We start from the raw sequence: 14,644 nt of genomic DNA, 5'->3' as shown, positions 1-14,644 counted from the left end.
GTATTAACTTGGGCTTGGGGCCTATCGATAACCCTTGAAATGCATGTTACTATAAACAAGAAAGGCACATTCTAAACCGTGGATAGTTCGGCGAGCGATTGAATTCAATCGATATGCGAGCGAACACTGACTGAGATACGGCCGTCACACAATATGGAGCTGGTCGTTCAAGCTATAACTGACCTCTGTAGCTGTGCGATTTTGCCTGTCTGAACTAAACTTTGTGTTAGACTTGCTTATGATATGTTTATTTGTCTCTCTTTCCTTGACCATCTCTGCCATTAGATTTTGCCAGCGAACAGTTCTTCTCTATGTTATTAAAGCAGATTTTTTTCTTTCGGAGAACGGCAATCTATAGAAAATGTACTGTAAAGTAGACAAGACTCAGTCCTTTGCATGGGTATCCCCTTCCAGAGTGTTTGTTTGTTATCGTTTCTTTAATTCAGGGTATCCAAATCGATCGAAGATAAAAAGGCAAAGCATATTTACAAAGAGGAAAGGCATCCAAATGAGGAAAGGACTAGAAATGTTAAAACGTATGGGATACCCAAATCACCAGTGATATGGGTATCCCCACCAGAGTGTTTGTTTAATACAAAACTTTTCCAACAGTAGAGAGAGCCTATGGACATTCATACAACGCCTCTTCCCATGGCCACTGAGTAGGAAGTAGCGTTGCGTGACTATCCAAGAAACGGTTTTTGATTCCGTGGGAGAAGCGGAGTGGGGGAGGGGGTACTCCCTTAAATGGTCTCTGCAGGTATGTGCAGCCCTAAAGGGTATTGTTTTTTAGCCATATTGGTCAGAAATAGGGTATCGATTTTGGCCATTTTGGTTTCTGCATCCTAGTCTTCAATTGGGTATGTTTTTTTAATTTATTTTTTATTTATTTTTTTATTTTTTTCAAGAAGCTACTTTTTTTCGTCATTATCGATAAGACCATCAACAGAAGCCCCTCAAAATGTCTTTAACGTCGGTCTGAGCTAGCTACCAAGTTAAAATACAAGTCTGAAACAGGATATTCATTAAAGGGTTAGGTCTTAAATAGGGTATCAAATATTTAGTCAGGTCACAAATAGAGAAGGTAAAATCACAGATTGTGGTCTCAAATTGGGCAAGGGTTTTTGGGAAGCAGGCGGCACACCTCAAGCCGATTTTTCTAGGATTGCTTACCCGATCACTTGGTGGCCTACTGGGTTGTAAAGGTAATGGGTGATAAAGCTATTGATTGATAAATATAATTTTAAGTATAGTTTTTGGCTCAGTAACGTTCCGTTTGATTTTTGCTGATATCGGTTTTTTTTTTTTTTTTTTTACTATTCCCGTTACCCCTTAAGCCAGTATTAAGCTTCCCTAACAACTGCAAATGCTGTGATTTCAGTTAGAGATCACCCAGTGGATATTTCGAGAAGACTGGTGAGCGTTGAATCAGTGAAAATTGTAGTGTCCAACCTTTCCTTTGTGGCGGGGGTGGAGAGTCGGAGTGTCATCTCGTCCCCAGATCCCTCGTTTCTTGTAAAGTTTCAAGTTTCGTTTATCACCAGACTTTATACTCCCACCAGTTGTGGGTTTCAGTATTGTGTCGCTTTTCCGTTTTTCTCAGTTGCTTACTTCAGCTCGATCTTCCCAGATGGAATCAAAAAGTGAAGTTGCATCGCCTAAATTCGGACAGCCGTGGAAACTCAGCGATCTTGTTCTTGTTGTGGAGGAAGAAAGATTCCACGTTCACCGAGCAGTCCTTGCATTGTGGTCGCCTGTGTTCGAAAAGATGTTTACATCAGAATTTCAAGAGCAGAGCAAGAAGGAAGTTCCACTTCCAGGTAAGAAAGCGAGCGAAATTGAGGAAATGCTTTTGCTGATATATCCCTCTCCGACAGAAAGCGAAACAACGGAGGAAAACTGTTATTTCCTGTTTAAGCTCGCTCACGAATATCAATTGGCAGCCATTGTTACGAGATGCGAAGATTTCATGGCCGAGAAGGTCAAAGACAGAGCGAAGGAAAGCGTCCTTGCTGATTTGGTATTTGCACAGACTTACAAGCTAGAAAAGCTGAAACTAGCGAGTATGAACCAAGCTCATTGCCTCAGTCTGGACGAGTTAAAACAGGACGAGATGTTCGATAAAATCCAGGAAAATAGCGTAAAAGAAATCTTGGAAGGGATTATAAAGAGACTGCAAACAGAGTTAACTGAATCCCGAAATCTGGCTAAAGAAAGGCAAGTAAAGGTTGAGATGATGGAAAGGACAATTCAGGGAGTGAAAAGGAATTGTTTAGGTGGTGTAAATAATCTCGCGGTCTACCTCGTTAGACATGCTTCTTCTAAACACCCCAGATCTAGATATTACTTTTCCGATGTTAATAGCAACATCATAGCTTTACAAATGGATGGTGACGGTCATTATTGCCAGTGCGACAAATGCAATGGAAAGTGGATTTGCATCGGTTTAAGCGACGTTGCCAGGTATCTTACTTCAATTAAAGATGAGATGGAACAGCTTCTTCTCTCCTGAAACGTAAGTAATGAATGCAAAATATGCTAAGTATGAGAAAAACATCGTGTGCAATGATCTTGAATATTTTGTATTACTGTTTCGGTTTTTGTTTTTGTTTTTATTTCTTTTTTGTGGATGTTGCACTACTGTTGCACTTTTCTAATTTGCTCTTTATCATTACTTAGGCGCCTTTTACGCAAGCTTCAGTAGAGCGCTAATAAAGATACGGGTTTACAAGAGGAATAATTAGTTAGAGGCTACTGTATGGACAAAATGTACTATATCTTTTTCAATCAGAGCGTTTTTCTTAATTAATGTTATGATGTAAATGTCACTTCTATTAAAAAAAATATATAATAATTTCTACCATAGTGAAAAATCACCTTGGATAAATCTTATGCAGGTTAAAAAGAAAACTTGTACTCTCCCCCGCAGTTTTCAGAAGGTCTAATTTACGGGCAGGTATTAACATCTCCGAGGGCTTGGACTGGGAACTCCCCTCCTGATTTTTTATTGGTACTTAATGCTGTATATTTTTTTTATAAAAAATTGATATAAAACGTCTCATCATTGATACTTCAGGTGCTTTCTTATAGAGTTCATTTTTTAAATATTTATTTGGACTGTAATTTACAAAAATATAAAAGTTAATAGATAAATTAGAAATACACACAGCAGCTGCCAGCTGGTCTCCCAAAATAACTATAGAGCTAAGCTGGCTGGGTGACCACCATTTGTTGATAGAAAATAAGAGAATCATATTCTTTTGCTGAAAATAAACACACAAGTCAGAAGATAGGCGACTTAGCTTATATGAATGTAATCATCTTAATTAATGTTAGAGAAGGCCCATGGAGACAGTTTAAGGCCATTTAGGCGAATTATGGTTTCTTGTGCTTTGCTTTTAAAGCTAGCTAAAGGTTAATACAGTACTTTGGCATTTTACGGCTAACAGTTAATTTGTTTTCCCTATAGTTAACAGAAATCTTAGAAATTAATTACTATCGTTTTAAAATATTAAAAAGTGATTTTGACGAGAATCAGTAATCACCAGGAGCAAGAGAATAAGAGTGGGTGTACAGGCTTTCTCAGTGGGGTCAGAATTTGGAGACCGGGAAACACACCCATCGAGAATTGCTTGGATTACCCCTCGGGTTTTACCGACACTCGCGCGTGACTTGTTGGGACCTTCCTGTCAAGAGTAACGCAACACCAGACTAATTACATGTTGTTACGCATACGCATAAAACATGCTGCTATAAAGTGGCGCCTTTAATTAGCAAGTTCAGCTCGGAAATCCAAGAACGATCGCATCTCCGAATTCTGTAGGCATCAAATGACCGTTGTCAAACAAAGGACCCGTTGTTCGCATCCTAATGTATTGTTATAGTCCTCTAATTTGATGCATTTTGCATTCCTGTGACGTTTTAAGATTTAATTATAAGCGGTTTCCGAGAATCAGCACAACTTCACATTCTATTATTCTGTCGCTTTTTCGCTTTTCTCTGTTGCCCACTGCAGCTCGGTCTTTCCAGATGGCATCAAAAAGTGAAGTCGCATCGCCTGATTTCTCACAGCCGTGGAAACTCAGCGATCTTGTTCTTGTTGTGGAAGAAGAAAGATTTCATGTTCATCGAGCAATACTTGCATTTTGGTCTCCCGTGTTTGAGAAGATGTTTACATCAGAATTTCAAGAGAAGGACAAGAATGAAGTTCCTCTTCCAGGCAAAAAAGCGAGCGAAATTGAAGAAATGCTTCGGCAGATTTATCCCTCAGTGACAGAAAGAGGAATAACACAGAAAAACTGTTACTTCCTGGTGAAGCTCGCTCACGAATATCAAATGGAAGCCATTGTTACGAGGTGCGAAGATTTCATGACCAACAAGGTCAAAGTAAAAGCGAAAGAAAGCGTCCTCGCAGATTTGATATTTGCACAGACTTACAAGCTAGAGAAGCTGAAACTTGCGAGTGTTACCCGAACCCATTGCCTCAGTCTGGAAGAGTTGAAAAAACACGAGATGTTCGATCAAATTCAGCCGGATAATCTTCAAGAAATCATGGAAGGGATTATAAAGAGATTGCAAAGAGAGTTAGATGGAGCCCGAACACAGGCCCAAGAAAGGCAACAAAAGATTGACCGGATGAGATCGTCTATCCAGTTAGTAAAAATAAATTGTTTAAATGAGGTAGGCAAGATCGCCAAAGACCTTGTAAGCCATGCTTCGTGGAAACAAAATTATTCTTACATTGGCTGTACTGACACCGCAAGCTATCTCGCTGCTTTACAGAGGGATACCCAAGCACACTTCTGCCAGAGTCAGGGTGTCCACAGAACCGTTTGCCAAGGTTTAAGTGGAGTTTCTGCTTATCTGAGTTTAATTAAACAACAACTGGAACAGTTTCTTCCATCGTGACATGATAATGGAATAGAATGCAAAATGCACGGTCTAACAGGTAACATTGTGCTCACTAATATTTGTTTGAATTGTTATATTTTGTTTTTCGATTGTAGAACTGGGTTTGAACTACCTTAGTAGAGTTCTTTTGTCACTAAAACGAAGATAATGAATCATGTTTATGTAATCGGTGACCTCACCTATTGTAATAAAAGAGTATTACTGAGGCCAAGTTGGAAATTAAAATTTTCAACCCCCTTATTTTTTTTGCGTGTAGGCGGCTTACCTGGGGTAATAAATAAAACAGCCATAAGAAGATTGCCTTAGTAACCACACTGAGTAATCATATCAGCAAACACTTCACTCTGAAGAAGTAAAAAAATTAATGGTAATATAGATCAGTTCTAATGTACGTGATCACGTAGTTAACCAATATTATTAAAAAAATGTCAGTAATGTAATGTAAGAATGTTGGTTTTTAGCTTTAAATAGTGTATTATTAAAAAACTGCTGTCAGTTCTGAATTTACATCAAAAGCATATTGTTTTTTTATTTTGTTGTTTTTGCGATTTCAATAAATATCTATTTTAATAAATTCAACGAGTCCGTTTCTCCGGTAATGCGAACCAGTTAAAATGGATTTTACCTGCTAGTACAGCCATTCCCCCACTTTGTAAAATGTGCTATAAATGTTTTTTTGAGGTTAATACACAAGGAAAAACATGTTCGCCAAACCATGTTTCCTGTAGGCCCGTTAATTTCCATGACGATTTCCCATTAGGATGACGATTAATAAAACCATTAGGAAGCGACAGTACCGTAATAAAAATACCAGGATGAGCCAACACTGAGCAAGATGTATGGGTTATTGACACGTGTGAGGTCGTCAAGATGGCTGGATATTGGCCAAGTTCTTCTTTTTGCGTGTTTATGGACCGAGACGGAGTCGAGGTCCATAAACTCGCAAAAAAAGAACGAGGCCAATATCCAGCCGTCTTGATCGAACAAACTTGGTCAACAAAGGATTTATTACATGGCTTTCGGGAAAATTTTTCTTGTGGGACACGACGGGTAGTCCCGAGCGGGCAAGATAGCTCCATCTTGCCCGCTCGGGTAGCCAATCACAGCGCAGGATTTGATTCATCGTGTCCCCTCACGGAGCTAGCCATATAATAATTGAAAACTATTTTTTTACTTCATGACCAGGACCAGTCAGTTCTTTGAACTCTTCACCAACTACACTATGTTGCATTGTTACATGTCTCTACTTTATTTCATGGCTCTTCATGGATGTTTTTTTGGTTTATAGGAAGTTTAATTTCCATCTCTTTGTTGAGCGATAAAGTTTTTATTAATCAGAAAACAAGATCTTGACGTAATCAAGGTAAGTTTCTAGGATGCACCCCACTTTCCCCCACTCCCCCACCTCTACTCTTTCCCTATGTCCAACAGTCGCTCAGTTATAAAGGTACGTTTGTTTGGGATCATCTGCGGATGAGGATTAATGATCCAAAATCACTCGGACCACGGATCATCAAAGGTTCTTATGAATCCTTGCTTCCTTTACTGTTCTATAATTCGAGTGATCTTGCATAATTGATTTTGATCAGGATTATTCCAAGGAAACACAGCCATAGTCCAAAATATCGCTAATGAAATATTTATCCATGTTGCTCCGTGCTCCCCCGTGCTTTTCACCACGTTGAAAACTCCATTTCTTCCTAGCTTGTGATCTACTGTCGGCCGACGCCATTTTAATTGGAGAACGTCCTATTTATCTTCAGCAAGAGGGAGGGTTATGCGCATTTTAATAGCCGAGTCTTTCGACTGACATTAAATTTTAGTTACTTTCCCTGTTTAAAACTTGTGTTTGCATCTCATCATTTATCGTCGATAAACGTTTTGGACATGGATTTATCAAGGAAAAAAGATAAACAAAAATTCTAGAAACTCGTAATATTTACAGAGCAAAATAAAAGCTAAATAAGCACAGAGTAGTGGACAAGTAATCAATGACAGAAATCGATTCCTCGTTTATCATCGGAAACAATTAATGACTATGCTCTAGGACTATGCAGTTGATTTTCCATTAATTGTCCATCGATTTCTTATTAATTGATTTCATTGATCACCGATTTGAAACAAGCAATGCCGTGGAATTGCGCCGAAAGTAACGCCTCCTCCAACACCCCCCCCCCCGCCCCGCCCCCAAAATAACGGCTCCCCGAAAGTAACGCCAAGTTTTTACCTTCTTTGTGAACCCCGACAGTAACGCTAAGTTTTTACCTTCTCATTGAACCTGGACAGTAACAGTCCCCCCCCCCCCCCCCAGCGGTCGTTACTTTCGCCTGTTACTTTCGGAATTCTACGGATGCCAACCCTTGTTCGCGTAACGCATCACAGTGCTCGTCGTCATGCGCAGTGGTTATCAAGTCACGTAAGAGAGCCATCTCGTTTCCAGAGTCTTCGTTCCCCTTGACCAGCGGTCGGAAAACGAGAGCTCTGGGAGCAACCATTTTGAAATAACCGAATTCTGGTGATTCTGCCCATCTGGTTTCACTGCGCAGTCTGCATCTACGGCGCATGCCTGAAATGGTTGCTCCCAGAGCTCTCGTTTTTCGACCGCTGGTCAAGGGGAACGAAGACTCTGGGAACGAGATTGGTAAGAGAGCGGTTGCTCTCCCTCAGGGAGCAGCCATCTTGTTATCGTGTACCTCAGCAATTAAGCTCCATCGGATTCGCTCGTTTTCCTTAACCACTCTTTAATGGCTACTGCAGATAAAGGCTTAGTTGGTTCACCAAATTTCTCTGAGCCATGGAAGTTCAGCGATGTTGTCCTTGTCGTCGAAGGACAAAACTTCATGTCCATCGAAGCACGCCGGCAATTTGGTCGCCCGTATTTGACACCATGTTCACTTCCGACTTCAAGGAGAAGAACAGTGTTGAAATTCCGCTTCCAGGAAAGAAAGCAAACGAAATTAAACTGGTGCTGCAAATCATGTACGATACTTCATGGAATAGGAGTGTCTTGACCAGGGAAAATTGTAACTTCCTGTTGGATATTGCTCACGAGTATCAAATAGACTCCATTACTCATATGTGCGAGGATTTCCTGGTATCCTTGGTCAAGGAAAAGAGGGAGAAGGATGTGCTGACCGTATTGCTCGTTGGGCAGAAGTACAATCTAGAAACACTGCTAAAGGCATGTGTATCTGAAGCTCGTAAATTAAGTCTGAAGGAATTGAAGGGTCATAACAAGCGTCACGAGATTGACCTGGAGAATTATCAACAGATTACTGATGGAATAATAGAGCGCCTTGAAGAAGAAAATGCTAGATTTAAAAAGAACCAACGGGCCTGGCAAGGATGGTGAATGTGTACAGTAAATGCGAGACTTTGCGAGAAGGCGAGTGAAGCGTTTATCTTCAAGTTGTGAGTCCGAGACATCCTCAGACATTTTGACTTCTTCCTAGTTGTCTTCAATTGACCGAGACTTGCAAGAGTACATGTTCTGAAGGCGAGCTCGAGACGTTCAGACTTCATACATCGCCGTACTTCGAGTTTTTCGTCAGTAACCTGGTAAAAAATCGAGACTGCGAGACAGCTTTGATTGTAAATATCAAGACTGCGAGACGCATGGACTGATATAAACAGAAATTGAAATCGAGTTTTAACTTCACTATTTAATATAATATAATTAAACAAATTCTCGAGGAAAGGTTAGAAGTACTTCGGAGTGCTTTGAGATGCCACCAGCCCTACTATTGCTATAAAACTTCAGACGCTTTAAAGGGAAAAATTGCAACTAATGAAAAATGACTCACGGAGCATTCTGGTAATTCATTCTTGATGGATACTGTCTGGTGCAACTCGTTAAACAATGTTTATGGTATTAATCTGTTTTAACTGAGGAAAGCAAACTCGATTTTTGCGTAACGATAGAACAGCCCTGTACGGTTTGTGCATTCGGTGATATGAAATGCCCATAATTGAATGAGTTAATCAGGCTAAAATAGTCAAATTTTGCAATGTCAACTAAAAGACTGTTTAGTTATTTCTTGAACTTATTCTCTACATTCCTGGAAGCATAGTCTCTGACGGCTCGCTTTCCTAGAAAATTGTAACTTTACATCCGGTAATTCTCTGGGTTGACTTCCGTTTTTATCTAAATGGTAGGGCGTTGGATGGACACCACTTCCTTTAGGGGCAGAGTCTCAGAAACCTCCGAGAAAGGCCAAATAGGGGGCAATTCCCAAAAAAGCTGAAAACCCAACAAATTTGAAAGAGGAAATCTTCCTCGAAAACAAACCAAACAAACAGGACGAAACAAAAAACATCATCTGCTTCAAGGAAATTGGAACTCAGTATCAGACTATTCATGATCTGGTAGTAAAATATATCAACAAGCCTTAATTTGAGTGTCAAGCTGAAATAGCGGTACAAGAATGACTAACTGGGGACACTGAAAATAGAAAATTTAAACTAATTCACGAAACCCAACTAAAAAATACTAAGGTTAATTAAAATGCTAGAGTTAAAGGCTGTGAAAGAAGACTTTTCTTGTAAGGTCCACTACACCGTATATAAGTAGCAGAAATTAGTTCCATTTAACTTCATAGTGATGCAAACTTGATTTCATATATCTTAAAAAAAAACCTCTTTTGATAACATTATGTAAAGCCCAGTGTAAAGATACGCTAGTGAAGCTTAGAGAGTACAACAACCGTAGCATCGTTGTTCCCTCCGTACTGAGAAACGAATAAAACACATATCGGATGGAGTTTTCCTTTGGATTTTTAACTTTTTATTTGAAGTGAATGAATACTATTCTTTGACTCCCAAAACATTCAAAGCAAAAAAGCGATAAAGATGGAAAAAATGGCGTTTTGACATGTTAATGGCAATTTCATCAATGACATCACTTCTGTAGTTTCAGTTTTTATTTTACCTGTTTCATAAATAATTTACTTGGCCATTTCCGTACTAGATTTCTGCGTATTTTCCAAGCCAACACTGGCCAACATTATGTGGTACATTTTCCGCATTTTGTAGGTGCAAATGCGATCGTCGTAGCTATGCAATTCATGTGACTGCGCTCAACAGTGTCAGATATTAAACCCTTGCAGGCTGTAGCTTTGCGACCACGCTCGACAGATGACAAAATATCTAAATTTACCCATCAAGTCATTTGACAGACGCAATCTAGGAGTCGCCATTATCTGCCCAACTAGCACCACCAGCATTCTATTAAACGAATACAGTACAATGTCTGCCTCAAGAAACAGTACAGCTGGTCCCCCAGGTCCGCCAGATTTCTCGGTGCCGTGGAAGTGCAGTGGTGTCGTTCTTGTTGTAGAACGTCAAAAGTTTCATGTCCATCGATATACCCTCGCAATGTGGTCGCCTGTATTTGAGAAAATGTTCACTTCAGAGTTTAAAGAAAAGAACTCTTGTGAAATTCCTCTTCCAGGCAAAAAGGCAAGTGAGATCAAGGAGCTTCTGCTGATAATCTATCCAACAAAATCTGGGAAAGCTTGGAAAACTGTGACGAATGAAAATTGCTACTTCTTGTTAAAGCTCGCAGATGAGTATCAGATGGAAGACATTCGTAAGAGGTGCGAAGATGTTCTGGTTAATTTGGTTTCTAAAAAGCCGGGAAATACCTTTCTTGCCGATCTCACGTTTGCGCAAACCTACAAGTTAGAGAAACTACTTGGAACAATCGTCAATAGAGCTCGTCAGCTGCGACTGTGTGATTTCAAAAGTCACGAGATGTATGATATAATGGATCCACGCATTTACAAGCAGATTGTGGAGGGAATGATAGAAAGGCTTGAGAGGAATCCGGGCAGCGGCTATCAGCAGTCCTTTTACAGATGAGCGTTCCAACGTTAACTATTTGAGGTGACACAAGCACTGAAGTGTATGCATTTTGAACAGGGTAGTCTTGTAGCTCGTTTTGTTAATACTAGCTAGTGACAGTAAAATTATTCGGTTTTCCAAGAAAAACGCATGTTTACTTCCGGTTATTTCTCCGATTACACTTCCTCTTACTCTTTAGACCTAGCGAGCTGTAGTGGCTTAAACATCTTAGCACGGGATTCCATTTTAGGTGAACGATCAGATGTTCTGGGAAAATTTTAGCACAATTTTTCGTACTTTTAATTTTTTTTTTTTTTTTTTTTCTGATCAAACAAGGACTGTCAAGCTTTTTAATTCACGCATCTTTTCCTTGTTTCTGAGAATAGAGGAAGAATTAATTAATTATTTAAAGCACTTTTTAAAGGATCATTTGAAGAGACCTACATTAGATATTTGACAGTTTTTTTTAGCAATTTTTTTTTTTTTTTTTTTGCCTTTTAGTGTTTTTTCCCCAGATCAGTTTCACGACATTTAATTTAAGTAGAATTACGTAAAATACGTTTAAATACATGCTGTTGCAGATCACGTTTTTACACCTTGACCGTTTCCTCTTGTATGCTAGTGAGCACTTGTAGAATGAAGAACACAGCTTGAGTTACTGGTTTGAAGTAATGAAATAATGTGGTTTGTCTGTAGTGGTGTGCTTGCCTTTCACTTTCTTCCTATTTTCAAGGGAAATATGGGATAATTGTTGTTAACGTTTTTATGAAATTGAAAGAAAGATCTACTAGCATATTTGTTGTGCCTGTTGTGCTATGGCAGTTGTTTAAAAAGAAGAAAGAAAGAAAAGTTGAGGAGAGGAGAGGAAAACTGGGCCAATTTCCAACGACAAAGGCAGAATATGCCAATCAGTGAAATCCTCGTCGCCGCATAAAGAAAAAAACCGTCTCATACATCGCGTGGACGTAAGAATCCGTAATGTGACGAATGTGACTGGCAAAATTTTATTACAAGTTTTGATTAGCATCGCCTTTAACCGGCATAGTAACAAAATTACTATAGCATTACCCTTGTCATAAATTTTCTCTATCACGGGATTCGCTCTGTTTCACTTGGAAATAATTGTTGTACAGTGGCCTCCTTTCGTTGAAGTTCAACTGGTGCACCAGATTAACTTTAGCTATATGTCGTTCTTAACTGTAGTAGATGATCAGATGTTTCACGTCCATCGATCGACTATTTCGATGTGGTCGCCTGTGTTTGAGACGACGTTTGCATCAGAGTTTAAAGAAAAGATCAGCGAGATCAAGGATCTTCAACTGATTATTTAACCAACAAAATCTTGGGAAACGTGGAAAACTGCAACGAAATAAATAAAAATCATATGCCAGTGCGAGTTGCCAGTTTAAAGTATGAATGTAGTCATGTCACATGAACTACCCAAAGCTTTTTCTGGAAGCTTGGAATGGCCTCAATTCGCTTTCCAAGAAACTCCTATTTTTACTTCCGGTTATTTTCCCAGATCTCAATTCTGTTCCCAGAAAATTAAATGCAAATTTTCTCGGTCGTCCTATGTTGTGCAATTTTTCCGCTTTAGCCTTCGCAGTCTGAGCATTAGCGTACGTCAAAAGGAAATGCCAATCAAATTTGACGATACATTGCATCATAAGATTAACTTTTAGCGCTGATCCGTGTGTAAATCTGACTGGCGTGAAGTCAATTTGACATTGGAAAAAAAAATAAAAACTAAAAACTAAAAAAATGGAGCCAATCCTCAATTTCCTGTGTTTGTTTCAACTTCTGCTGGCACCCTGATCGGATTTTTCGAAACTTTTTCCTTCACCATCCCGGAATTGAACTAGTAATACTTCCCTATCCAAGGCGGCTAGCTTTTGTGTTTAATTGGCATCGACGTTGCCACAGCAACGCAGCGTGACGTCAGGTGTTAGATATCACTCTACGTCCCGTAGAAACTTCGTTCGGCTACATAGATGTATAAAATTTAATTGCAATGACTTTCACTTTTAAAATAATTATTGGTAAACATTAATTACATGACATGACAAGCGGAAGCGAGAAGTGGTGTGGGATACCTATTCGGCTTGCGTGACTTTCTTTCAAGTCACGCCACAGGGAAGAATTAAACCCGCCATTTTGCGAGTTTCCGCAGATTGCGCAGCCCAGTTGTAATCCATCACTTCTGTTGAGCTACTTACTGTGCCATGGACCAACCAAGCAATACTTCACCTGATTTACCCGACTTCTCAGAGCCGTGGAAGTTAAGCGATGTGGTTCTTGTAGCTGAAGAACAAAAATTTCATGTTCATCGAGGCTCGCTTGCCTTTTGGTCGCCTGTGTTTGAGCGGATGTTCACGTCTGAGTTTAAAGAAAAGAACTCGGATGAAATTCCACTTCCAGGGAAGAAAGCGAGTGAAATTAAAGAGCTGCTTCAAATGATGTACCCATCGTTGGAGGAGAAAGTTATCACAAACGGCAACTGCTACTTCCTCTTGGATCTTGCTCGCGAATATCAGATAGCCTCCATTACTCGGAAGTGCGAAAATTTCCTGGTTTCCGCGGTGAAAAGACGGAAGGAAAACGACGTATTAGCCGTGCTGATCGTTGGGCAAAACTACCAGCTACAAACACTGATAAACTCATGTGTATATGAAGCTCGTCGTTTAAGTTTGAAAGAACTGAAGCAGCACACGAAGCGCGGAGAGATTGACCCTGATAATTATCTGCAGATTGCTGAAGGAATTATTGAACGACTCGAGAAACAGTGCAGTGAAGTTAAAGCTAGTTGTTCTCAGAAGTTGCTTGATTTAAGCAGATGTCTGTACAATCATGCTACAAAGAAAAGATACTTAACTATTCCGTATTACCCACTTACTCCATCTATCGATCACTATTTGCAAGCCTTAAATGGAGACAATTTTGACCACAAATGCAACTCGACCTCCGCGCCTCTCTGTCCTGGGTTAAGTGAAGTTTCGAAGCATTTAACGGAATTAAAAGGAAGGTTACAAACTTTGCCATAGACAGGAACTCAGGCATCGTAGACGGCGATAATATTTGCTCGATAAACATGTTACAGTGCTTATTCGATGGTGTAAGCTGTTTAGCACCATGCATATGCAATTGCGGTATCTGCTACATTATTCAAATATTATAGTAGTACACAATTTCCCTTTAAAAAAGTTATAGCCTGGTATGAAATAATTTTTTCCCCCTAATATTACAGTCTGGAGAAAAAAAAGGATTGAAATATTGTCAGTATATATTAGGTAACAGTTATATTTGGTGGTATCTTGTTTTAATCAAGTATAATTAATTTTACCGGCTGCACTTGAAGTCACATGTGTTTTATAATTTAATGGATATTGTGACGCCTTTAGAGACGGTGTAGTGGAGGATGTAGTTTTAAGTCACTTGCAGTTCTTTTGCTAGTGATCTAGTCCTGTGGACTTCTCACTAATAAATAGCACAGTTTATCAATCTTTGGGGAGGCGCGGTGGCCTCATGCTTAGTGCGCTCGTCTCCGGATCGAGCGGTCCGGGTTCGAGCCCTGGCCGGAGACATTGTGTTGTGTTCTTGGGCAAGACACTTCACTCTCACAATGCCTCTCTCCACCCAGGTGTATAAATGGGCGCCGGCGAACTTAATGCTGGGGGTAACCCTGCGATGGACTAGCATCCCATCCAGGGGGGAGTAGAAATACTCCTAGTCGCTTCATGCTACAGAAACCGGGATAAGCTCCGGCCTGATGGGCCACTTGGCTCGCATGCAGACTTTACCTTATCAATCTAGCTAGTCTGATCATGACAATGTCGAAGGGTACAGTAATAAAATCTTAGTGTAATGTTTATTAAAATGATACTTTAAAAGTGTT

The 14,644-nt window shown here is 39.8% G+C and overlaps 4 protein-coding genes and 1 pseudogene across 4 annotated transcripts; all 5 read left to right on the top strand.

Moving 5' to 3' along the window:
• The first annotated feature begins 478 nt into the window (after nt 1–478).
• LOC145495071 (BTB and MATH domain-containing protein 38-like) lies at nt 479–3,849 on the top strand. The gene has a single exon (XM_081474646.1). It carries the CDS (start codon nt 1,631–1,633, stop codon nt 2,510–2,512), a length of 882 nt encoding a protein of 293 aa, XP_081330772.1. The 5' UTR covers nt 479–1,630; the 3' UTR covers nt 2,513–3,849.
• Nucleotides 3,850–3,952: 103 nt separating this feature from the next.
• LOC145495659 (BTB and MATH domain-containing protein 38-like) lies at nt 3,953–5,288 on the top strand. Its single transcript, XM_081475282.1, has one exon. It carries the CDS (start codon nt 4,030–4,032, stop codon nt 4,906–4,908), a length of 879 nt encoding a protein of 292 aa, XP_081331408.1. The 5' UTR covers nt 3,953–4,029; the 3' UTR covers nt 4,909–5,288.
• A 1,965-nt stretch (nt 5,289–7,253) lies between these two features.
• LOC145495075 (BTB and MATH domain-containing protein 36-like) lies at nt 7,254–9,442 on the top strand (annotated as a pseudogene).
• A 102-nt stretch (nt 9,443–9,544) lies between these two features.
• On the top strand, nt 9,545–12,498 carry LOC145495084 (BTB and MATH domain-containing protein 36-like). Its single transcript, XM_081474655.1, has one exon. The coding sequence runs from the start codon at nt 10,045–10,047 to the stop codon at nt 10,768–10,770; it is 726 nt and encodes a 241-aa protein (XP_081330781.1). The 5' UTR covers nt 9,545–10,044; the 3' UTR covers nt 10,771–12,498.
• Nucleotides 12,499–12,904: 406 nt separating this feature from the next.
• On the top strand, nt 12,905–14,644 carry LOC145495069 (BTB and MATH domain-containing protein 36-like). Its single transcript, XM_081474644.1, has one exon. It carries the CDS (start codon nt 12,975–12,977, stop codon nt 13,791–13,793), a length of 819 nt encoding a protein of 272 aa, XP_081330770.1. The 5' UTR covers nt 12,905–12,974; the 3' UTR covers nt 13,794–14,644.

The sequence above is a fragment of the Orbicella franksi genome, chromosome 8 (genome assembly GCF_964199315.1).
Source record: "Orbicella franksi chromosome 8, jaOrbFran1.1, whole genome shotgun sequence".
NCBI lineage: Eukaryota > Metazoa > Cnidaria > Anthozoa > Scleractinia > Merulinidae > Orbicella > Orbicella franksi.
This window is presented reverse-complemented; position numbering and strand designations above follow the sequence as displayed.